Raw genomic sequence first — 27,281 nt, forward strand, 5'->3', positions numbered from 1 at the left:
ATTTAATAGAAACTAATATTAATATTAAAATTTTAATTTGTCGTACACGTGGTCCAAATCCATTGTGCTTCAAAATAAAGCATTTTGCGCGAATGCTGGCCGTTATTAAAAAAGTTCTATTCAATGTCTGGCTGATGTCAACAGAATAGTTCAAACAAACGCCGTATGTTGCGAAAATAATAACGAAAAAAAAACTGTATGACCAGTCAGTCGCGTTTCATATTTAAAAAGTTGCACACAATGACCAAATGTTAATAATTGGCTCGACTTCGTACGGGTACAGTGCAATTATATCCCGCTGATTCCATTCTTGGGAGAATTTTGAGCCCATCGATTCTATACACTTTGTCCCTACAGTAAAAAAAATACTAATTCAATTTTGTTTAACTGTTCGAAAGTTATGCGCGTACAGACTTTTGGTGAGTTACAAACGTATTAAAAAATATTCAATTTAGTTCAGTCGTTGAAAAGTTGCATACATACATTTCGGTGATTAATTTTTATTTAAGTAAGTTTTATAAATCTACATTTTTAACACAGAGAAATTACTAAGCCTAGTATTTTTATAGTTATTTAAAATTCGTACGCTAGTATTGATTTTTTACTTTTCGTCATTATTTTCCGCCTTTAATTGTTTCAAATTTCCACGATATTCTGTATTTAATCTATTAAATAAACATAAAATACAACAGAAACATATTAAGCCGGAAGTAAACAAGCACTCCAGATTAAATTAAACGTTACTTAGTATTAATTGTTATTAATTATATGAATATTTCAGTCACACATAGTTAGCGGCATGCACCCAATTATTCTAATTGCACACCTATTATAGGAGAACATTGTTGTAGGATATAATTATAATATTCGGAAATGTCGCGCGTGACAGATGTCATTTGGCATATTCAGTACAATTATGAGTAAAGGGCACATTCATACAGTAGCGCTACCATGAGTTGGTAACTATAGTCTCCCGGAGACACTGTAGTTCTCGTAAAACTCGAACAGCGTCTCTAGCGGATAGTTAAGGTACCAAAATTGCTACCATGGGTCGCCATATTTAATAACGTGTAGTTAAATTAAACAACAGTGAATGTAGATTGGCTTTGTCGTTCATTCTTTCCCTATTTGAGCCCACTGTTGTAGTTGCGTTCTCACGTTAACTACTCTAGTTTTTAACTACGCCAACTCATGGTAGGGCTACAGGACGTTTCATGAACGCGCGTGTATTTCATTCCTCTCTTTGTTTTGTAACGTTCAATACGCAGATTTAAACTGCTTTTAAAGCTTGTTTGTGGTAACGCGGAGGATCAGTAGCTCGATTCTCTACAACTATCGACTACCGACAACCGACTTGTCGAGAAACTTTGTATGAAAATCTGATTAGCGCCTCTGTCGGGTGTCGTGGGAAATATTTTGGCAGTACATTCTTAATGTCAAAATTTTGATACTCGACAGTACCGACTGTACAGAATCGCGTTACAGATTTAACCTGTTTTTAAAGCTTGTGGGAACGCGTAGGATCCGTGCTTTATTTTGTAGAAGAGTATAACGTTTGCTGTACTTAGAATTATTGGCTGCATTGAATATGAGCAGGGAGCCGGTGGATACAGGCCGCATCAGATCGGTCACTCTGGAAATCTATGGGGAAGGCCTATGTTTAGGAGTGGACGTCCCATAGTCGAAATGATGATGATGATCATGATGATTGGATAGTATTTAAAAAGCGACGTTCTAGCTATGAATGTGTTATGAGGATGCATCCTAAGAATATGAATGCCAAATACGTCATTGCTTTTAAATTTGAAATACGTTGACGAGTCATACGGTTGTAGTGCTGTATGAAATACTATCATTGGACAAATTTTCTGCTAAATAACGACGTTTTATTGCAAGAACTTTGTTCCGAAACGCATCACAGATCTAATTTAATTGGTATTGAACCATTATCTGCGAAACCTCTTCTAACAAAATCAAATAAAACGAATTAAACATGGAACCTTTTACGCGGAAGCTCTTCAAACAAAACCAAATAAAATTTTAAAATGACATTGTTCTCTCCGAACCTTTAAATAATCATATGAAATCAAATCAGGAAGCTCCTAACTTAAAGTTTTAAAGAAACATCCATCGACCTTTTTTATAACTTTTAGTTATGACAAAACTAAACAGTAATCGCCATATTCATAAAAATATATGAATGTATGAAAGGCTTATAAGAGTTTTGTTTCTTTCACTCCTTAGCGATCTGAAAAAGAGAAAACATATCGTAGTAGTTTTTTTACTAAAATAGGTTTGTAGTGTGTTTATGAATTTCAGGGTGAGTATCTTTAATAGTAAGCAATTATTTGTTCAAAGTCATCACATAAGATATATATTTGTGCCGCGATGTCGTCTATATCGTAACGCAGTTGTAATTAACACGATATGACAGGGAATAACATTTCAAGTGACACGAACAGCAATTAGGAAAGTAATTAGAGAGGCGCCCAGATGTTCTTGGTTTGCGGCGCGTGGTGTGATTTGTAGCGGGGGAGGTTTATTTATATAACATATTAGGATGTGATTTGAAGTATTTATTTTAACGGTTGGGTTTAAGCATGTCTTAATTGTCTTTGTGTTATAAATAAAAATGTTGAAATTGTACTCATAGCCGGCGGTCCTGTATGACAAGATGACTGTATGGACGTGAATTGAAGCCCGTTCAGTTTATAAGAATCGCACTAAGTGTTTTTAGGGCTCCGTCTACTCATGTGCGAAGAAGGCGTGATTTTATGTACTTATATATTAAAAATTATTTTATTTTCTGTATATGTAAATAGACATACCTAATTTTGCATAAGTATACTAGTATTGCATGATTGCAACTTCAAATTTCGGAAAAAATAAACTCACTCTAAATATTGTTAAATAGTACTTGTTTACGATTTAAATATTTCAGTACGTTAATTAATGAAAACCAAAAAAACACTTAGCAAAATATTCGAACAAGATTAAAAATATCTAGTATTGCTATGACACCATGATTACTAGACATTGTTAGGTCCTATTCATTCGCAAAAGCTCTTTGTTCGATACTATATCCCGCTACCACTGCGCCCCCGCCCGATTCACTTGAAAGCTACACTGTCGTGTCGCAGCAGCCACCGAGACTGCTGCAAGAGATTGTGGAGTTTCAAACTATGGACTTTACCAAGTTATAGCTCCGACTATTGTTACGTCACCGGCTTGTATAGAACTGATATTACTTTGAAATTATATTTATATAGTAAATAGTGACTTTATGAACATAATGAAATTATGCAACTCCATTCGTTTGTAACAGCACTGAATTAAGAAAAATTATTACCATACGGAAATTTAGTTAAGTTATGATATCCAAATCTTAGTTTTGGGCATTAATTAAACGAAATATATTATTACTTTGTTATTACTAAATTTCTGGCAAATAAATGATTATGATTATACAAAATTTCAGTAGCGCGCTTCAAGATCGCGCCACAGATCCCATAAAGTTCACGAAATTAAGTTACTGTCTAGGTTTCAGAATTATATACATTTCTCTGTCTACTTTTGAAACAAAAGTTTCGGTTATCAGATAACTGACTGGTATTTGTGAAATATGTATATTTATGTATTAAATTTTAAATCTAAGAATTATAACGACACAAGAATAAAAAAAATCTTTACTATCATCACTTTAAAATATCAAAATTCATACATACAATTACACTTCTTTACCTTTATATGTGTAGGTAGAGATCAAAGAACCAAATAACAAAATAATACCAAAAATATTACAACATAATTTCGTACCCTCCAAAAGTAATTAAAGTCCATTGTACTTTAACCATTAATAGTTATTTCATAATATAATACTGAAGAGTCAATGTACCACATACCCTTACACCTGTAAGGGCAAATAAGGACGGCAGTGACAGGGTTATCGTGACTTCTTACCTATCTATAGATAATACTATAAATTATATAAGTAACAAACTGAAACAGCATAGAGCATGTATGTAGTTGATTGTAGATTGCTATCAAGAAAAAGTTCTTTAACGTAATGAAATTATGCGTGATTTTTTTATTATGTTCAAACATAATGATATAGTTAAATATAATTACCAAGGAATAAATCGACTTTGATGTGAAAAAAACAATTTATTGTACGGTCGTTTCGATCACGGGGTAGGTTATAGGCAAGATTAGGCCTGTATAAGCGGGAAAAACGCTAGTGAAATTGTGGGTCATGTATAATTACGTAGTAGTGGTTTGAGTTTTCTACAGAGTTCTACATATATTATATCAATAATAACACGCAAATTATAACAGAAGGTATAGGCAGGGGTTTAATACACCCACGTCTTACTATTAACAATGTTAGTCCTAAGTAATAGAGGCGAGTCTATTGCACTACCGGGCACATAACCAAACTCTGAGCAACTATTGATAATAGTTAAATCTTTTTTAACAAAGAAGTCAATTGCTACTAATTGATAGCACACAAAAGTTCCATAAAAACTATATCGTTCTCAATTTAGTATACAAAATGAAGACATAAAGTACAAACTCTAAGTACTAACTAAATGACGTCATTAGCATGTTAATTGCTGGATCAACTACGTCTATTAACACAGGATGCCTAGGCACATGCTAATGTATGGACGTAAATGAAGGATTAGCTAAGCCTTTAGTTAGTAGACGTAAAGGTCTTTAACCTGTAATTTCCTTAGTAATTATGATGTAAAGAAGTTATGTACTCTGTGACTAGGATAATAGGTTTGAAAACAATAATAGTCACTTATTACGTTTTGAAGTCAGTCAGCTCCAAAAGTAGCTGAACAACTACATATTTACAAAACCTCTGTGTTACGTAACTTTAATAAATAACTGATCAAATCAGGTAGAATGAGTTAGAATTAAACATTTCAATCAATGGCAAATGTTTTTTCCATGGAATAATGTGCACACTTCAGGAGGGTTTCAAAAGATTGAGTATGATCAGCTACTTTTGGAGCTGACTGTACATTAGGGTGGTCCAAAAAAATTTTTTTTTAGTTATCACTTTCGCCACGGGCTTAATTTGTTACACGTATTTGAAATAATATCGTCGCAAAATTTGAACAAGGTAGCTTCAGTGGAAGTGGGTGCTCAAAGCAGTTATACTTTAGATTTTTTTGTAAAAAGTGCAAATTTTTCTTTCACTGTTATAGGTCTTTTTTGGGTATTAAACTAAGCTAATTCATTATATATATGACTGCTTAAGTGTTTAAAACTAAAATATATATAAAAAAAAAGTGTTTTGTTACATAAATTAGGGACAAAATATGTTCAATAACTCGACAAAACCACGATATTTTTCTTTTGGGTTGTTGAGATGTGGAACCCTTATCAAGGCTCAATCAACCTCTTACTCTTCGGCAAGTTTTGCTTCTTTATCACCACTTAATTATTGAACATATAAATTTGATAAATTCTGCGCGCGGTCTTATTAAAAATGTGGTGGAAATATGGAAAAAATCAGGAATTTCGACAAGACAATTAAACCATTGCGTAGAGAAATTTATTAAAAATCTTCATAATTATAGTCATAATCACTGTGCTTTGGTCAGTCAAGCTCTCCTCAAATACCACTATTCAAGAGATTCAGTGATGCATGGGACACTTTTTCGAAAAAGCAGTATGATAGTCTGATTGTTAATTCGGGTATGGAAAATTTCGCCCTGAACACACTTGAGACTCTTACCATCGTAAATTCTGGGTAAAAACCAGTAAGCGATTACTACAAGGAGTTAATTGAACTTACTATGATCGTTTGAACAAACCACCTTCTAAATTCATTGGCTGGCCCTAGGTCCAATACACCACGCTCGATGGATGTCTAAATTGAGTTATGCTATGAATTTTTTTCTTTTCAGGCATTATTTACACAGGCAGTTATTGTACAAATAATTCCTTAAAAGAAAAATCTAACTAATTAAAAGTTAAGAACAGCTAATAGCTCGATTAATTAGTTTTGGTGCTCATAAATACACCAAGACTTGTATTGAAACGCCTTTAAAAACAGATGCACCAAGAAATGACTTGTTACTTTAAAAGAAGTTATAATTGTACGATGCCATTGATTTTGAAATAAGTAAAGCTGCAAGGAAGGTCTTAAAGCATCACCTGTGGTATTTGCCAGACGAACTTATTATCTTTGCTCTGTTTTCCGACAAGCTTTTTCGTGGCGAGAAAATGGCCACAGTTCATCAAATGAATGCTGATCGTAGTTCTCGTCCAGTACGAGGTGACAGTCGTTAACTGTCATTTGATTCTACATTATATACTTTTGCATCGGAAAGTTCGCTAAAAACAGATTTTCTACTAGATTTAAGGACTTTTTCTTGCAATTACCATCTGAGGTTTGGAATGAAAATGCTGATTATCTTTAAAGCAAAAGTTGCATAATTGCTTGTTATTAAAGAGGCTGCGGAAGGGGGTGTCAAACTATTTGAAGACTACAATAGCTTGCTCACTAAGGACGAGGAAGAAAAACAATATATTATTACGTGTAGTTGAAAAAAACATGCAAATTGTGTCTACTGAAACTTCTAAAAAGGACTTACCTAACTCAGTTTTAGATTGATCATAAAAGTTTTTACAATAATATAAATTAGTTTTTGCTTTGATCATTCGTTTTATGTGCCCTTTAACTACTTATTACAATAAAAAGTCTTACTTTGATGTACCTGTAGTGAAATTCTTGCACATACCCTTTTTGAATATTTTACTAAAATTTTAATATTTTCATCGCCGTTGAGCATCCACTATTACATAAGATAAAAAGCTGATTTTTTAAATATATAATAAGTATGATTGGTGTAACAAAATAGGAGGGTGGCGAAACTTCTATTTGAAAAAAAAATTTTCCCCTATATCGGTGGACCACCCTACTGTACATACATACAACATACATTAAATAACCCATTCTCTCCATAGGGAATGGCACAGAGCAGAGAATGCTACTTGGTGCGATTCTCACAAACTTTCTTAGCTTCATTCACATACATACATTTTGTCGTTGAGGACCATCTTGCTTTATTTTGAAATGTGACTATAAGAAATTACAAATCGTGCTGAAATACACCAATTAATATACAATTTTATTATAGTTAAATCTGAATAAGAGTAGAGTCGGACTAATTGGTAACCAAAAACTTATAACCTCGTAATTATAGAACGCAAAATCTCTACTTGTCATTAGAAAAACATTGTACCTATGTATTTTTGTATACTATATAGATAGAGCGGTGATAGCCGAGTGGTATAAGTTGGCACCTCCCACGCAAGTGGTCGCAGGTTCGAACCCGAGGCAACACACCAATGACTTTTCGAAGTTATGTGTGTATTAGAAATAATTATCACATGCTCCAACGGTGAAGGAAAACATCGTGAGGAAACCTTGCAAAATTTGTTTAATACATTTATTGAGGGCATGCAAAGTCCCCAACCCGCACTTGGCCAGCGTGGTGGACTCAGGGCCTAACCCCTCCCTCATTACGGGAGGAGACCCTTGCCCAGCAGTGGGACATTAATGGGCTAAATTTATTATAACGTATGTGTGTTGTTTACAGCGCTTGGCACGTTGAACTTCGACTCTTTCGTCCGAGTAGCCACTCATTTTCTCGACGAAGACGATGAGGCCTTACAGAAGGAACTTAAAGAAGCCTTCAGACTTTACGACAAAGAAGGTATGTACAACTTTACCTATATTTATTTATTTATTACGTGGTCGACCAACAGCTAATACAGGTATAAGATATGAAAGTAGTGTTACAGAGCCAATATAGCATTGAAAATATATAACAGTATCTGTAAAATGGTTATACTACAATTTTTATGAATTGCTTTAGTATTTTTTTTGTTGACGAAAACATCTGAAGGAACGATTTCTGGAACCGAGTCGCAAAAAAGAGATCAGAGCCATAGCGTATTTTGAAAAAACATTTTTTATTAAGTTTAAACCTAATTTACTGACAAAACTATAATACCAAAATCCAGAAAATTTCGCATCATCGTTGGCCTGTATTCATCTTTTGCAGATGATTAATAGATCAATAATTCAACTAAATTCAGGAAATTATGCTTAAGCAACACTCGAATACGACCAAAATTCGTAAACATGTTTACTATAGGAAACATTGTAGAGAACAGCCAATAGCTCTATCCTTTTCACACGTTTAATTTAAGAGAGAAACAGATTTAATTTAACAATCCAACAAAACAAAATAAGCGCCGTGAATAATCGTAATAAGGTCTTCACGTAACAAAATGGCCGCGGTATGTATATTTATTATCGTCAATTCTTCTTCTTCACCCCGAGATGCGAACCCATTAAAATTTAATTGAAAATTTCTCGTTGACTTCCTAATTTATATCCGCTTTATGCGTTTTAGTAAGTAATGAGATCGTTGCTTTCTTTTTCCCTTTTAAATTGTTTTATTTGTGCCAAATTGTTCTTATAAATATTACTGCATGTGCAGTTTACGTTTTAATGTATGGCAACAATCTGTTAATTGTTTTGATTCTAGAAACTGAAGAAACGTAAACATGGCGCCGTTTTAGATAAATGTTGTTTCACATTTTATTGATTTGAACTTGTGGATAATACATTTAATGTTGTGAATAATTACGATCTGTCTCTCCAAACTAATAGTACATGGCAAGTCAAACAACAAGAAGTAGAAATTAGTCTGATTATATGACGATTGTTTTCTTTTTAAATTAGAACACAAGCGAAAGTTAACGACAGTCATCGTTCTTGCCACGCCTACAACACTCGAATTTCAACAAATCTAATTGTGAATCACATTTTTTTCAATCACTAAAATAGAACACAAATGCCTATTACTTGACTGTACATACAGAAATAAACACAAAGCGTTCTTATCCTAAAACTAGACCAATTGAAATTTATCGCGAAAAATTTCGAGTGACATTTTAAAAAGAGATGAAAAAACAAATACATCTTGACACTCAGAAATTGCTCGTTAATTCGTAGAGACAATTCTTACATATATTTATATGCGTGTAGAAGCTCTTAATGTATGTTTTTACAAAGCTTATGAGATTAGCCTCAGCTTAACAAACTATACATATTACATTGACTAATGTTACCCCATCCGTAAATGTCCAATTGTTCAAACAATCGAGCAAAAAAAAGAAAATCAAAGCAATTTTTTAAATGCACAGACAATAAATTTAATTTTTAAGGTTGGCAAGAAAGCACTCATTAATTATCGCAGTCATAAACAAGTGCAGGAAGCATAATTCATTTTTTTTTCATAAAACCAGGGTAATGGAAATTGGGTTGTTTTGTTACATACTTTTTTCATTAAAGATTTTCGCAAATGGAGATTTAATTACAGAAATGCTATTAACTTTTTTATGTTGCGAAGAATTGAGATTTCAAATTGTTTCATTTATTGCTTTTTTAATACTTAGAGGGTGTTTAGTTTTGACAGCTTTACGCAAGCTGACGACCGAGGAATTAAATAAAATGGGCTTTGGAAATCTGTTGGCTTATTTGAAGTAACACGTATTTTCTTCGTAGTTTTTTAAGGCAATACTTCGAGGCACGTTAAGTTGTCGTTGCCATCTGCTACCCTTACAATGGAAGAAGATATTTCCGTTTGAACAAATATGCTGAATTTCTGATATACGCTTTTAACAAATTGTATTATTTATTTTATCATATTTTCTCTGTCGTCACCCACAGTGGCAAATTACTATAAAACTGCTGAAAACTGCTCAATTTTGTTTATTTTCTCTCTCATTTACATAGGCAGGACCATTTTGTAGGCACTTTAAAGGCTTAAAAATAGCCTTTATAGTCAATAAATAACAATAATGAAAATACATTTTTTTAAAGAAGTTTCTAGTAACACAACATCGCAAAATACTTAACAAACATACAAACAAAGTACGCAAATACACTGAAATAAATTCCTTTAATTGTAATCCTCGCGGAACAGTTTAAGACAAAAACAATCAAATAAGAGACGATTTTAGAATTGGCACGCGCAATTGTTTTAATGACTATTTTCAATCCCTTACGGTACAAATACTTTGTTGCCGGTTAATTGTACCGAATATACTTAGGTATATTATGTTTTGTTAATTCCCTTGTGGCATAAATGAATAAATATACATATATCATTGGACAACTCACACACAGTCGTTTGTATACAAACTAAGCAGAGGTTGTACTATGGTAACCAAATAACTGATAAATATACTTTTATACTTCTAAATATATGTATACTTATATATATCACTAAATTAATAACCAGACTCAGATAAAATTTACATTTTAGCTAGCTCGGGATACAAACTTAAACCGGGCGAAATTGGCAAAATGGGTTTAATTGTTTATAAGGAAACGAAACCAAAAATAAATATTGATGGCGTTACATTGGATTTAGAAACATAATTAAAACGGATGCGTTTTGGTTTCTGCCTACCCCGATGGGAATAAATCGTCATAATATATTTGTATGTATCTATGTATGTAACAAAGTAATCTTTGGTAACAATACAACAACACAACATTAATAAAGTCCAATTTGTAACAAGCAAAAAATCAATCGAAACTGGTACAAACCGGATGAAAAACCGGATTAAACTGGTTAAAAACTTAAACCGTTTCGAAACAAATGGTTGTTACATACGGAAATTGAACTGAGAACTTTGCGGATAGCAATATACTTTATATACTTTACACTGACTACATTGATACAATTTTGTACCTTATTTCTTGTATGTTAAGGTTTGTTTTAGAATGTGGGAGGGTGTGTTTGCATTGAGTATGGTCCGTAGTTAGAGATTTGTTTCAAATGAAAGTTTCTTGTTTTGTCTCTAGTATTGCTTTAGAAAATACTGTTCAAAAATATTTCATTCTTCTTTTTAATTTTGCAAAATATTGTGAAAGAAGCGGACTGGCCCGAATTGGTCTAAGTTTATTAGTTACTAGCTGACCCGCGCAACTTCGCTAGCGTCACATAAGAAAAAATAAATCATTTTTTTTCCCGTTTTTGTAACATTTTTCACTGCTGCTCTGCTCCTATTAGTCGTAGCGTGATGGTATATAGCCTATAACCTTCCTCGATAAAGTAGCTATCTAACACTGAAAAACCTGCATCCGGTAAGACTGGAAGCCGACTCCAACATAATTAGAACAAAGGCTAGGCTGACTGATGTATGTAATTATAGGCTATCAAACACTGAAAGAATTTTCCAAATCGGATCAGTAGTTCCTGAGATTAGCGCGTTCAAACAAACAAACAAACAAACAAACTCTTCAGCTTTATAATATTAAGTATAGATGGTTAGTTTAGTTAGTAATAGATAATTTGACACATCTACTCCAAATGTATACCACCTGAGTATTTAATGAAAAAAGGGAGTTATCTTTATGAAAGCGTCCTATATGTGCTGTACATTCATACCCTTTTTTAATAAAGACTAGATGGGACTTTTTACATTCAAACAAGCCTTAAAAAATGTAGGTATCCTTGTCTTCTTTGTTAAATTAGTGCCATACATTTAAGCGGGATAATTAATTAGATTTTACCTTGCCACTTCGTCTGCGTCGCAATTTTTTTGTATTAGATGTATTATTTGATACATTTTTACAACCACGATTACCTGGTAGTTAGCTCTCTGTGTGTCAGATCTTATCGAAATCCATTAATCATAAGAAACATCGAGATAGATAAAAGAAATCACATTTGAAATATTAAGCAGGATTACTAGCATCCGCAAAAGAAACACTATTTTAATTGAAATAAAAACATTGGCTTTACATTCGGTTTACCGCTTTATTTCTCTAATACTTTGTTTAAAGCAAAGCGTACAAACAAATAAAAAAACCTTAATCCATCATTAATCACTGTACCCGCAGCGTAATCCCGTAATACCTAAAATTCAATTTATGGTGTTATCAACAAGCTTCCAGTGATAATTGTTCGCGATAGTCCGCCCGATCGATTTGTTGGACCACCGCCAGGCTCACCTCTGACTGCTGATAGAAATACAGCGTGAGATAATAAACTCAGATAACTCGTGACAAGTGTAAAAGAAATAAAAATATCAATTTATGATCTCAAATACTTTCGTTTGAAGGTGAATTACGATGAAGTATGTATAATAGTTGCGGTATTTGTGTAAAAATCGTTGATGTACAATCGAAATTTCTTATTTTTTTGATATTTGTGCACTTTATAGTGTGATTATTGTGGCATTTTGTCCTCCAGATCGTATTAGATGACCGCGGCTGGTTCATAGATTAAATTCTACACTATAATTTATGAAAACTTTTCGATGGCCTCTGCGGCGCAGTGGTCAAGGTGGTCGTCATGCCGCTAGTAGTGCGGCCGAAGGTCTTGGGTTCGATTCCCACAAGGAAAAAGTTATTCCGTATTGTAGTAATTTATTCCGTGTTGCAGCCATTGTTTCGGGTCTTGTTGTACTTTGTGTTGTTGTTTGTATGTTTGTAAAAGTCTCCGCGACACAAGAGCAATTCTTAGTGCTGGAGTTGTGTAAAAAAAAAGAAGAAAAGGTGAGCTGTTTTTTGTAAGTTCGCATTATATTATATGAGCTCATAATAATATATTAACATCTGCGTAGTAGTCAATGTAACTGAAATGCAGTATTTCGATATAGTATCGGGATGGGAGTGATAAAAGATATTCAATTACATCCGAACGTCCCGTAAATTGGGATTAAATAACGATAAATTACATTTCAACACGTTTATTAAATATTATAAATATTATCGTAGAGTTGATTATTTCACTGTTGAAAACTATTGTTCACTAAATAACTTTGTCTAGTAATTGATAGTCTCCATACTTATTAATCAAAGTTATAAGTTAAAGCAATAAGAGTACGTTTGTAATAAGGAAGTTTGTAAGAACCATACTGAGTGGCGTTTTCTGGTTTCTACCTATGGGAAGAATGAAAGAAGGAAAGAAAAGAAGGAAAGAAAAGAAAGAAAGAAAAAAGATGTGAAATTATGTATGTATGTATGTAGAGTAAAAAATCATTTACGAATATATCATTTTATAAATTCACAAATGAATAATTTACGTACAATGTGTTTTATATGTAATCACTGGGAAACACAACACCTTCTGTGAATCCATATAAATCATAATATATTAAGGTAAGGGGTGAACCGTATTGAGTATTAAAAGGCTTTTATTTTGGTTACAAGAGAAACCCGGCTTAGTAAGTACAGTCATGCGCAAAAACACTGTAAACATTACTCGTATAACTAACTGACTGTCGCCGTAGTGAACAAATTAATTAAAAAGATGGTTTACAACCTTATTGGTTCACTTGTCTAGGTGCTACGATACCACAAATACACAGAAAGACACATGGACAGACACGCATTTTACTAGTCAAACGTATAATACTTAATATTATTTACATTGATTGAATTCGATTAAAACGCCAGGTAGACAAGAAAGGTATAACCTTTAATTTTTTATCGTGATTAAGACCCGTTGCATTAAAATATTATATGTAGAAGTCGCGAGAATTTAAAACCTGCAAAATATACTCTAACCTCACGTATTAAAATGTGACTATATTTTACAAATCTATGCCGGTGAGTGTACAAAACCCTTTGAATTTCGTACGTGTAATATTTTGAATGGGGTAGTAAATTAATTTTCATGCAAAGGGACACTGTTTATTTTTGTCAGGAAATATATTATACTACTTTATTTACTTAAGTAAAGTATAAGATTTCTTTTAAAACCGACCAGTTTTCCTGAGTTTTGGTGGTTTCCCACGGAAAAATAATCCTATGTGTTAATCCAGGTTATAAACTATCTGAGTACTAAATCTCATCAGAAACCATTCAGTACTTTTTGCGTGAAAGAGTATCGAACATACATACATCCATTCTAACAAACTTTCGTATTAATAATTTTAGTAGGATAGACGAAAAACTCCTTCAAACGTTCACTTAAAATTCTTTCAAAACTAGTCACAAGTATTAAAAAAACAAATACTGAACCTAGTCTATATTTAGACTACTTCACACGACAATGTGTCACGACTAAATAGACTATAGACTATCTTTTTATAACTACACTCGCAATTTTATTACTCGCACCGTGTTATATTGTCGCTGTAGAAAATTCTCTTTTTATTACTACTTTATCATAGCTGAGTGGAGACAAACCACTGTTTTATGTCATTTTAATCTCTACATGTGAGCAAATTTAATAACATTGGCTAATCTAATTCAGAATGAGTCACACCAATGATTTTTGTTATGAGCATATTTAAAAACTAGGTACTTCAAGGATAAAAAATCTGTTTTTATTTTTTTCGTATCTTCAAAAATGACCGAGATATTAAACGTCAAAGTATGGCCTTCGCGCCAAACTCTGGCGAAGCGGCCGCACGGACGTGTGACGTCATCTCACGACACTGCTATTTCGTTAGTACTTGCCGATACCTACATAGGCTCGTTGTCTCTCGCGGTTTCGCTTTAAATAATTTGTTTTGCTTATAGTGGACAAACAAAATGGTTAGAAAATATTGTATTGTTCCTATGTGTACTAAGTCCAGTGAAAAAACACCCCAAAAAATGATTTTTTCTGTACTATGTACCTAAACTGTTTTATATTTTTGCAAGAGACACCTAATCTAAAACTTAAAGCCCGGTTCAGATACTGTCAAGCGCAAATGTTAAATAGAAGTTTATTGCCTTTTGAACACTTCCTCAAGATCAAGATGCCATATCATGTTCATACCTAGCTAGCAATGAACTTCTACTAAACAGTGGATAGGTACTATTTAATGAGCAGTTCAATGACCTCACAGGCGGCGGCGAGCCGAGCGCGGCGGTTGAGTTGGCGTTGGTTTTTTGTTTTAAAAAAAGAACTCATGTTTATTAAATCTAATAATATCAAAATTAAATTGTTTAATTAAAAGTTCTCATTACACACCCAATCATATGAGACATCCTACAGAGTAGATTCATGCGTTCATATGATAGCCATCAACCTGACTAAAATCAGAGGCAGGGTGACAATTTTTTTTTTTATAATCTATATATATAAAAGAAAGTCGTGTTAGTTACACCACTTATAACTAAAGAACGGCAGAACAGATTAGGCTGAAAATTGGTTGGGAGGTAGCTTAGAGCCAGGAGATGGACATAGGATACTTTTTATCCCGCTCGACCGTGTTTGATCATGCTAGAAGAACAGAATATGGAAATAGCAACACCAATTAGTCGTGATCTCCTGGTAGCTGTAGATCTATTTTCCGATCATAATTAGGCCTAAAAAACTAAAAAAAGGCTCTATCAAATCTAAAATCTATATATTCCTTTTCACAGTGACCAGGAGATCATGACCAACATAGCTTGCTAAACAACTTTATTTTTTATAGTCTTAGCTTCAAAACCGACGTAGTTTCATAGAAACTTTTTCACCCCCGTTAAGGCAGAATTTCCAAAAATATTTATTGCGTCATTCTTAATTTCTAAATATATAGCCAAATATTAATTTTAATCGAATTAGCTCCAAAACTAACGGAGTTTCATACAAACTTACCCCCTCTTTCTACCCCCCTAAAGAGCGAATTTAGATATGACGCAAGCGAAGTTGCGCGGGTCAGCTAGTGTTATATTAAAACTATATTTTCCAAATTTACACTTGGTAGGTACGTAACACTCATTATTTGTAATGCCAGTTGTAACAAACTTTCAATTTTATTGTTAACTACACACAATAATATTATTAGTAGTATACAAGTTCAACTTTCTTTACCTGGGTCTAGTTGATGATTGTGTGCGTGGCGATCGAGATCGAGGATATCTTAGTGGAGGCTTATTTTACAAAAAACACGATGATTAAATTTATAACACATACACATACACAGACTCTTTAAATATTAAATGTAAATCACTTTTCAAGTCAAAACTCCGCATCACCCGCAGTCGAACTAGCGTGTCTGTAGCGACGTGACGTCAGCGCATAGCGCGCGAAGCAACGCAAATTTAAAAATGCAGTGAAACTTTATAACGCTGTAACTTCGGTAATTTTGACCCGATTTTGATAAAACAAAAACTATTATTATCAGCATAAGTACACAAATTTAATGCAGTATGTTTAATAGTCATATTTTGATGTGCTGGTGTGACTCATTATTAATATACTTTCTTAAGAGAATATTTTTACTCCAACAAGATTTTGCACTTAGAAAAATATAATATAAATATCGTGATGTGATTATGTTCAATTGCAATAATATAAATATAAATAAATAGAAGGTATTTCAGGTCTAAATAAATTTTAGTGGGCTATAAAATAACGAAAACCGTGACAAGATAAATCGTTAAAGAAATTAACATTCTTCAAAATTGCGAACTTTAATGTCCAATATCAAAAAGAAAACCGAAATTTAGAGCCTGTTTACACATATTTTTAACCGTAGTGTATTCTTAGTACGATTTCTCAATTCACGAATCGCAAGCCAATACTATCGGCAGGTGTCAACGCTTGATCGAATGCAGGCCGAAAATATTTGTCGCCCAGTTTAACACGGCTCTTTGAATTGAGTAAAGACATTCATTTGAACAGCTCTGACGCCATGCATCTGATTCTATTTATTTACGTAAACTTATAAATCACTTGTTTTATCGACTGGCTTGGGTGTTTTGCACTGCCAAACTATGCCCAGATATCTAATGATAGCACCGCCGATTGATACGCTTTTTATTCGTCAATTAGCGAAGCATTTTGATTAGCTTTTTCAGTTTCAATGTAAAAAGTTTGTAAATAAACCTAGAGGATTAGAACGAAATGTAAATTTTGTTTTTTATAGAGTTTATACGCGTGTAAGAGATGACTAATACGAAGACCACCTACTAAGATAAGACTAAAAGAACTCTAATTATATAAAATTACAAATTACAAATTAAGATTTCGTGTATGATCTTTGAGTACACTAAAATGGCTATCTACATCACGTAAGAACAAAACAAAAGTTGCAAGAATTTTGACAATGAAATGTGGTCAATTTTGTTCTTAAAATAATCAGCAACAGCAACATCTGTCGTCAATAACTGTTCCATTATCCACTGCTCCGATAATAATCACGAAATTACGCATTTTTGTCCAACATCATCGGATTTCATCAAGCTTATTTAGTCCGTCAACGAGTCTCTCTACAATAAACATGTCAATTTTAAACACTTCAATAGTCCATAATTATAAACAAATTACTGTTCTGCCGCCTGTTTGAAAAAAACTCATAAATTTTGAAACAAATCCTCATCTCAAACTATTTGTCAAACATTCTCAGCTGACTAATCTTGATATATGGATGTCAAAACAAAGAAACTTTTTGTATATTTTTGTGTGTTCGTGTCGTGGTGTCACGCAAATGTCATCGGACAAAATATAGGTTGTCTGTATCAAAAAATAATGTCAATCTAGTAATGATGTTTGTCTGATGGCCAAGGGTATGGTCTTGCGACGTGCGTGGGCTTAGATAATGTGTTTCATCTTGATGTGATTGTCGACCGAAGGGCTTGACAATTTATGTTTCGATTCCTTATTGATGTTTTTCTTTGTAAATTGCTGTGCGTAATTTTGTTGTAAGATTTGTGACTGAGCTTACGGATTCTACAAATATCTATTGGAATACACGTTAATCTAAGCTGTAAAAATGTGTTCACGGTCATGGTTGACAAGTGACAGGTTAACTCTTAGTCAATGTTATTGGGCATAAGTGGATTAATTAGGCACACAGCAAACATTATGATTATATGTCAGAGCAGCTTATTTCATTTTGACAGACACGTTGCAGCTACTTCAAAAATAAAAAAATTAAAACGTGAGTCAAAAAGCTATTAAATTTTACGTCTTTGTCAAAGAGGAAGAAAGGTAACCTCATGGATTTCTTAATATTAAACTGGGAAGTGGAGTAGCTCCGCTTAAAAACTAGATACATACTTATATAGATAAATTGATAACCTGACTCAGAACAAATACTCGTGCTCATCACACAAAGATTTGTCCGGGGTGGAATTCGAACCCACCACACGCGGCGCTACGGTTGTTGCGGCGAGGTGACTACTTAAACCACTGCGCTAAACGTGCAGTTAAAAAAGACAAATGTCTTAAATTTTGAACCAATATTTTTCAGGCAACGGCTACATCCCCACATCGAGCCTGCGCGAGATCTTAGCGGCGTTGGACGAGCAGCTCACACCAGACCAGGTCGATGAGATGATCGCTGAAATCGACACTGATTCCTCAGGGACCGTCGACTATGACGGTAAGAAACACTTTACTAATATTATTTATAGAGTAAAACCTAGAGTTTTCTTAACATTTGTAGGCCATTTTCTTACTAGAAGTAGTAATGAGTTTGACGTATCTTTTCAAATATAGGGAAATAATCAACGTTCGTAGTATATTTCGCAGGAACATTTTTTTTGAACTAAAAAAACGGTAGGGTCTTGTGTCAAAAAATGCGGCACAGCAAATGCTCATTATGTCCATGAAATTATAATATTTTAAAGCCGAAATACTGTATATTTAAATATCCCTAGAAGTATGTAAAGGTATTGAATATACATATTAACTAAATGTGCTCGTTCATCACAATTCACAGCAAACGTGCAGCACAATAAACAAAAAACTGTCATCTCCATACATTTTTCATAAAGTTTATGCGAGTATGACATTCCTCTCATGCGCAGTAGTAATAGTCTGTACTGTGTTAGACACCTTGTCTATAAATATGAAGCTTAATATGTATGGCAAGCAAACTAAAAACAGGATATATTTAGAACGCCTGAGTAAGACGTACACTACTGTCAATTATATCGCTCTAAAACTACTTAAGGAAGTTCCTAATATTCATATATTTTATCCTACGCACGATTAACGTCAAACTAAGGCATAATTTGCTATAATAACTTTAAACTAGATAATTTATGACATTTCAACTGAATATAGAAACTCTAAAATGTTACCGCCAAATGTTATTACTTACGGAAACCTTAATTAGACAATATTTTGACTTGAAAATGTTGATGTCATGATTTCTTAAGAAATATTATAAATTTCTTTAGCTCTTGCCAACTCAATTTACACTGCAACGGAAGTGAGACTCAGTACAAAGTAATAAAGACATTTTAATCTTCAACACTTTTAATACACGAACTACTATGAAAAGGGAATCGCGGAAATTCTTGGGAAATATCTGAAAGACGCTCACCTTGTTTTAATCTCTATTATATGGCGACGTAAATAAATGAACATTTTAGTTTTAAGAATTCACTTTCCGTTCTTCCGCTAGACTCAAATTAAACTTTAAACTAATATTTACAGAAGACTTTCGTTTATATTGTTTTCTTCTGGAAATATAATGGGATCAGTGGGTTCGAATCCCACCCATTATAATAAGAATACCTATTCCTAAAGGTACACGGATACAATATTTTAGCAGTACCAGATAGTTTTTCAAAACATATGAGAATTTCGAATACTCGAAAGCACCCATTGCAAAAGAGTTTTACTGGATCGAGTATAACTACTCAATGTTTATGAGTACCGAGCATTGCTGAACAGAACCCAGTACTATAAAACCCACAACAACAAAAAAAAAAGGAAAATCAGTCTCATACAACTGTAAAACGCGAGTCAAAATGCTCAATTTAACAAAGTGGCTCTTTAAAAACGGAGGACGGTGAAACAGGAACAAAAGTCACTTAGACGCAGGAAGGACAAACGAACATTATAATAATGACTGTTTCAGAGTTCATGGCGATGATGACAGGCGATTAGGAGATCAACATCGAGGTAACACATAATAAAAACATATTTTAGTTTTATCTGTGTTTTATTTAAGTATAGGTTATAATTTTTGTGAGAATTAGGCCTATATTAAGTAGTTAAAGATGCAATTACGAATTGCTGTCGTTGAATGGGTCTACTTTAATTGAAATATTTTACATGAAAAAACAATAAAATAATACAATGGAAGTACATTTTTTTATTGGTTTTAAACAATTTTTTTTCATAATTAATTAAAAGACGAAAGTTTCGGAGGAGCATACTTGTGTTCGACCATGTTTGTGCCGCAATTATATTTAACGGAAAGTAAATGTGGTAATAAAAACCTTTTAAATTATCTTCTCTCGTTGAATTAAAGTAGACCTTTAAAAATCGAGCAATTTGGATTTTGATTGACTAGTAATCTGTTGTTCATAAAGCGCATATTAAGACCTGCGTTTTTATAAAAAATACAAATTGAATGTCGAACGCCCGATAAGAAAATTTTAACGACGCAATAGTTTTGAAACTTCGTAATCGCACCGGAATAGTTAATTTAGTAGTAAATAGAAATGTATAAGATACTTTTTTTCTTGATCATAATTTTAAGTCACGCTCAGCAAAATATTGGTTTCTTCTTCAATAAAATACTTTAGAAAATAAAGAAAATATTCTGCCTTCATTGCTGCTTTAAGTTAAGATAAATATTTTATGCTACGCACTAGTTATTTTTGTTATAATTTGCTTGTAATATTATAAAAAGCGACTATTTTGTTACTTATTCATTATGTCTGTAAATAAAATGTTTATAATGAAATATAGAATTTATATTTTAACTCTTGCTTGTTATTGATTACACGCATAAGTATAATAATTAAAAATCAGTATTCAAAACCAATAATTTTAAGGGTAAATATTTATAGTTCTACAACTTAGTAGAGAGCCGCACGAAACAAAACATTGTCAGGTGTAAAAACGTGCGGGTTATATAAGTTCTAAATTCTTTATTATATGTATGTACCTGCCGGAAAGGAACGCCCTAGAAACTATACCGTGAAATAGTTATAAACATAGTAATGAAGGAGGATTTTTTTATATATCGTAATATAGTTTTTAAACTCTGGCTTGTTCGGACTTTTACCATTGTGACTTGGAAAATCTTAGGTTATACCGGAAAATCTTAGGATTTACCACAGTTCGGGCTTTTACAGTAACATATACAAATCATATCGGCAATGTCTTGAAAAAGCGGCGGTCTTGTATGACAAGATGTATGGATGTGAATCAGACAAGGCAAGTTTGTAAGGATCGTATTAAGTGGCGATCTTTGGTCCCAGGCTACTCCTATGGGAAAAAGGCAGTAATTTTATGTATGCATGTATGAATGAATGTTTGTATGACGTATGTATGTATGAATTTACCTCTTCTCTTGAAATCCTTGTATAAATAGCTCTCTACTAAGTTAAACTATACATACTGTAAAAGTATTTCCAAAGAAAAAGTACCTACATTAACAATTCACGTTACAAGATTAGCATCTAAAGCCTAACGTATCTCCATCCTATCCTTTCCACATTAATTCTTTTCCTTCAAAGTGACAAAGGTTTCAAAGACAAAAGGCGAAGAGTTCATTAACACATGAAACATGAAACTGGACAAAGAAATGTAAACTGCTTTGTGGCACCCCTAGGGATTAGGGCTGCTGGACAAAAAGAATGGTAAGTAGAATGTATCGTTTGATTTAATATTAAAGAAAGGACGTTAGGAATAATTAATAAAGTGGGTCTTAAGATTAGCGGAGAAACAACACAGGGATTTGGAAACACAAATTTGTCGCACATGTTTAATAATTAAATTCTGGGTGTAAATGGATTCAAGGCTAAAATCCTCCTTCGTTTGGGAGGAGACCCTTGTCCAGCAGTGGGACGGTTAACGGTTGAAAAAATATGGTTGACTGTTACCCAGGAGGTTGGATTTTTATGTTGTGATACACTCTTATGATGAAATTAAATTTGATATTCTATATTATGCAGGAAGCCTAGGCCTTGTGGAATTTTGAATATTTAAAATCTGTAATTATCGTATTTATAATAAGTATAATCTTATAAACTATAACCGCGTGGTTAGCCGGTCCCGCGGTTAACCTCTAATACGAAAGAGAGAATTTGGCTAAAAAAAAAATAATAACTTAATTTTCACGACTAAAACACACAGAGCTAATTATTATACTTCACAGTACACAGACAATTACAGTCCATGACAATAAACATAGAGAGAATGATTCCATTCACTACAAAATGGCCGGCGTGCAATCTTTTCCCGCGTTTCTCATATTCCAATATTGCACCGGCGGCCAATGTTTCACGCCTCACATGTTCCCACACGTATAAATTGCTTTTGGTACCGTTTTTCTGACGTGACGGGAAGCTTGCAGCCGGTTGATAAAAATGCCAAAATTTGACAAGTTAAAAGTAGGTATATTTTTGTTTGAAAGTGTAGTAATAGTCTTTTATTTCGAGTAGTTAGAGTGAAGAAGTATAGTTCGTGGTCACCAATGGGCAACAATCCAAATGCCAACAACAGTGCAACAATGGGTTAAAAGAAATATTTCTTATAAGGCAGTACAGTTCTGCGTTGCAACGAGACGCAGTTTGAGTCTGTTTTTAGTCGAGGTAAAATAATAATAGAGCGTTTAATAGACTTCATCATTAGTTCAAAGAAATCACTATTTATCGCATAACCTATCACATAAACGGTTCTTTAAAAAATATTCAGTTAACTGTAGTCGCATTTTCAGTCAGTAAGAATTCCTTTGACATTCAGATCGCACTAAGCCTAAAACAGTCTCATATCCCTGTAGCACTAAAGTGGGCATAGCCTAGAGCGCCGGCTACAGACAGCACAATATTTTCTTTGACAGCCCTACTGTAAGGGTCGGTACACACGCAACTCAGCACGTCACAAGTTGAATGCACATAGCATGTTTTTAGAATGAATTCTCTAGTGTGTTTGTCACCTGTTGTTTAAGTGTCATTTTGCATTATAGTTTAACATTTAATGACTATGACTTTTTTTTACTTTCAGTGTAAATTAGTAGATGCGTGGAAGTGACTTTCTTTTACCAGAGCCAATTCTTTGTACATAATAAACTAATTTACTATTTAACTGAAGATTACAGACGCACTCCCATTATAAACTGTTACAAGTTGTATATCAATTCGCGGTGAATTCACCCCTTCTAGACAAGATCTAAGGTACCATAACGAAAAACAAAATGAAAGTAAATATCAACTGTCAAACTATGAAACTTAACCGAAGGCACAAAAAAAATCGGGCTGTAGTTTCATAGTTTAAAAATATTGTTTTTTAAGGGGAGCAAAAACGTCTGAATTTGCCAAGGATGCTTAGTTTCATTTCTCACGTAATCAATGTAATCAAGAAAAAGTAAATCAGCAAGAAAATACTTCCTTTCTATGAATAACAGGCGTATTAACTAATCCTACGACAGTAACTACCTTCAATTTATCTCCAAGACATAGCGTACGTGTTGAAACAATCCTGTAATCTGTTAGGCGACCTCCATAAATATCTGTAGGGTACTCCTAAACAAACCCAGTCCTAAGCATACAAGGTAAAATAATGTATTTATTCCGTGCCGTCACAGGTTACACCGTAAATGACATGAATGGAGCCATTATGAGTTTTTGGGGGCTTAAAGATGTGATGATTAAGAGCACGTAAAGTAGAACCGTAGCGCGATTCTGTACAGTCGGTACTGTCGAGTATCGAAAGTTTGACATTTAGAATATACTGCCAAAATAGTTCTTACAACGCCCGTCAGAGGCGCTAATCAGATTTTCATACAAAATTTATCGATGACAAGCCGGTTGTCGGTAGTCGGTAGTAGTACAGAATTCCGAAAACGATGTCCAGAATATAGCGAAGTGGAGGAGAAAGATTAGGAAGGCTGCCGCCACTACCATATGGCATTCATAAGAAGGAAGAGAGGAAAATATTTAAAATATATCTTGTTTCAACTGCTAGATAAAAACCTGGTTTAGTGTTTTATTTATTTTTTAACCCATTACTGTCTGCCTGCCCTGCAGTGGGCAAGGGTTTCCTCCCGAACGAGGGGGAGGGGTTAGGCCTTGAGTCCACCACGCTGGCCAAGTGCGAATTGGGGACTTTATATTGGCAGTTTCAAAAATAATTTAAAGTGTCAAAACACTGTTTAACTAATTAGAGATTGCGCGAGGTATATTACCGATACAGTTAGAAGATCCTTTAATCAGAGCTCATAACAACTTAAGAGATAAAAGTTGAACAGAAGAACTCTCATAATAGAACATAGTAATGTTATCTGATTTAACATAATTACAATAGTTCGCGTCACCCCGGGAATCCATTACAAATTGTAAGTAGGTTTGTAGGTCACAGGACTCGACGGTTCACACTCGCTACACGCTGGATAATTGCATAGTTCGATTTTGTAATAAGTGTATTTTTCGTTTTATTTTTTGTAATGGCAACTGTATTTACTGTTAGCTAACGATATTTGTTCTTTTTTAATGTAGTTTAGCATTTGTTTTTTTTTAACGGGATAATTGGATAGTTTGATTTTCAAATAAGTGCATTTTTTATTTTTTGTACTGGCAACGGTATTTACTCGTAGCTAATGACATTTTGTACTTTCGAAATGTAGTCTAGCATTTGGTTTATTTTTATTTTAAGGTTGAAAGCAGGAAAAAAATGTCGGGATTTTATGTAGTCCTGTATAATATGATGTCTGTGTGTAAATGAAGCAAGGTAAAGTTTGGAAGGATCGTAGCCAGTGACATTCTTTGGAGTCTGTCTAACCCCGAGGAAAAAAGGCGTGATTTTATATACCTATGTACTAGTATGTTTGTACATAAATCTAAAGTAACATTTTGTTATTTTTTACAATGATCTCATTTTTGCCAATAACGATAATAAAACTGACAAATCAAACTTAATGCTACTGAGAAACTAATGAAACCTTCTTATATCGAAACATTATCTTGATTTTTAGAAATGTTATTTTAATGACAGTCTGAACTTCTAACAATATTTTGTTCTATTAATACTGCATTTCACTTAAAACAGAATAAGATAAATATTCTCTAAAATGATACTATAACTTGCTCCATTAAACCTAATGTCGTAAGATTGCGAGTGATATTTCAAAATGGAGGAGATATTTCCATTAAAATTGGATAGAAAGATAGGGCGTCGTATCAAAATGTCGCTATTTCAAAGATATCGACGCTCCGAGTTATTGCCACCTGCGACTGATATTAAAGTCCCAACACACCTGTATAGATGACGAATATTCTTGATACCGATTTTAAAAATATAAGGGTACATTTTTCCTACGTAAGGTAACTTTTTTCACGGTCTTTTGTCAGATCTTCTATATGATTTTGTCAAAAATTAAAGTACATTTTTGAGTGAAGTTATCTAGCGGCAGAAAAATAAATAAACTAGTCCCAAAAATTAAGGGATATAAAAAAAGAATCCAAATTTTTGGGTGATTTTCAACAAGCTGTAACTCCGAGGAAAATGGTCGTACAGAAAAAATAAAAAAAACAAATTGTAGCTTCAAGTGTCTAATTTTTAGATATGACCATGAAAATTTTTTGTCACGGCCAGGTCTGGAGAAATCCAACGAAAACTACCAAAAAAAATTTTTTCAAAATTTTTTCCCTCCTAAAAAAAGGTCCACGGGCTTCAAAAATTTTTTTTTGATTCTTTCGTTCTAAATTTCTTTTAGAAAATTTAATCCTCTTTAATTTGCCGTATTCAAAAAGCCTGTACGACGATTTGCCACGGAGTTATCGTCAATCAAAGCAAAAAAGTTATTTTTGACTTTGATATTCAATTACTCCGGAAATAATGATCGTACAGGAAATCAAAGGAGGGTTTTGAAAACTGCACAATATTCTCTATAAGAAAATGTAAACATCCTGTAAGAAAAAATTTTTTTTTGAATTGAAACCTCGGACTGAAAAAAAGACAAAAATTCGCGAAATTAAGGATATTTGGATAACTTGGTATAACTTTGGATAAAATCGATGAACGAAGAATATAATCGGTAATTTTTCAACCTCAAAGTGTCCCCTAATATCCCTCAAAAATTCAAAGCGCTGCGATTTTTTTTTCATTGAGCCCCGAAGCTTCAAATTCTTTGTTGTTGCAAAAATCACCATTGTGAGCAATTTTGTGATTTTTATTCATTTTTTTAATAAACATTTTTTTTTCTCTCTAAAATCTTTATTTTTTCGATTAAAAATCAAATCGCGTGCCTATGCTCACTCCACGACATCGTCGAGCCCGATTGGCTTATGCGCATGACCATCACGATTGGGGTCGTAGACAGTGGACCAGTGTCTTATGGACTGACGAATCTCGATTTTGACTTCATGGCAGCGATAGACGATCTCTCGTTTTGCGATTTGCTTTTTAATCGAAAAAATAAAGATTTTAGAGAGAAAAAAAAATGTTCATTAAAAAAATGAATAAAAATCACAAAATTGCTCACAAAGGTGATTTTTGCAACAACAAAGAATTTGAAGCTTCGGGGCACAATGAAAAAAAAATCGCAGCGCTTTGAATTTTTGAGGGATATTAGGGGACACTTTGAGGTTGAAAAATTACCGATTATATTCTTCGTTCATCGATTTTATCCAAAGTTATACCAAGTTATCCAAATATCCTTAATTTCGCGAATTTTTGTCTATTTTTCAGTCCGAGGTTTCAATTCAAAAAATTTTTTTTTCTTACAGGATGTTTACATTTTCTTATAGAGAATATTGTGCAGTTTTCAAAACCCTCCTTTGATTTCCTGTACGATCATTATTTCCGGAGTTATTGAATATCAAAGTCAAAAATAACTTTTTTGCTTTGATTGACGATAACTCCGTGGCAAATCGTCGTACAGGTTTTTTGAATACGGCAAATTAAAGAGGATTAAATTTTCTAAAAGAAATTTAGAACGAAAGAATCAAAAAAAAATTTTTGAAGCCCGTGGACCTTTTTTTAGGAGGGAAAAAATTTTGAAAAATTTTTTTTTGGTAGTTTTCGTTGGATTTCTCCAGACCTGGCCGTGACAAAAAATTTTCATGGTCATATCTAAAAATTAGACACTTGAAGCTACAATTTGTTTTTTTTATTTTTTCTGTACGACCATTTTCCTCGGAGTTACAGCTTGTTGAAAATCACCCAAAAATTTGGATTCTTTTTTTATATCCCTTAATTTTTGGGACTAGTGTATAACTGTACGACAATATGTTATGAAGATACAGGAGTAATCGAACACTTAAACCACTTTAACAATGTCCAGGAAGTGAAAGACAAAAAGGTTTGAACCACGCAATAGTTTGACTACAGTAAACTTTAGCT

The 27,281-nt window shown here is 33.3% G+C and overlaps 2 protein-coding genes across 6 annotated transcripts in view; one reads left to right on the top strand and one right to left on the bottom strand.

Moving 5' to 3' along the window:
• Nucleotides 1-19,919, top strand: part of LOC142977869 (troponin C-like) — a 32,385-nt gene extending 12,466 nt beyond the window's left edge. The window contains exons 4-6 of the mRNA XM_076121986.1: nt 7,620-7,736; nt 18,226-18,357; nt 19,846-19,919. Of these exons, the coding sequence (XP_075978101.1) occupies nt 7,620-7,736; nt 18,226-18,357; nt 19,846-19,874 (278 nt within the window). The 3' untranslated portion in view covers nt 19,875-19,919. The remainder of the gene's footprint in view (nt 1-7,619; nt 7,737-18,225; nt 18,358-19,845) is intronic.
• The window catches only part of LOC142977735 (neo-calmodulin-like), a 248,629-nt gene that overhangs the window by 48,752 nt on the left and 172,596 nt on the right, over nt 1-27,281 (bottom strand). The window lies entirely within an intron of this gene.

The sequence above is a fragment of the Anticarsia gemmatalis genome, chromosome 13 (assembly GCF_050436995.1).
Source record: "Anticarsia gemmatalis isolate Benzon Research Colony breed Stoneville strain chromosome 13, ilAntGemm2 primary, whole genome shotgun sequence".
NCBI lineage: Eukaryota > Metazoa > Arthropoda > Insecta > Lepidoptera > Erebidae > Anticarsia > Anticarsia gemmatalis.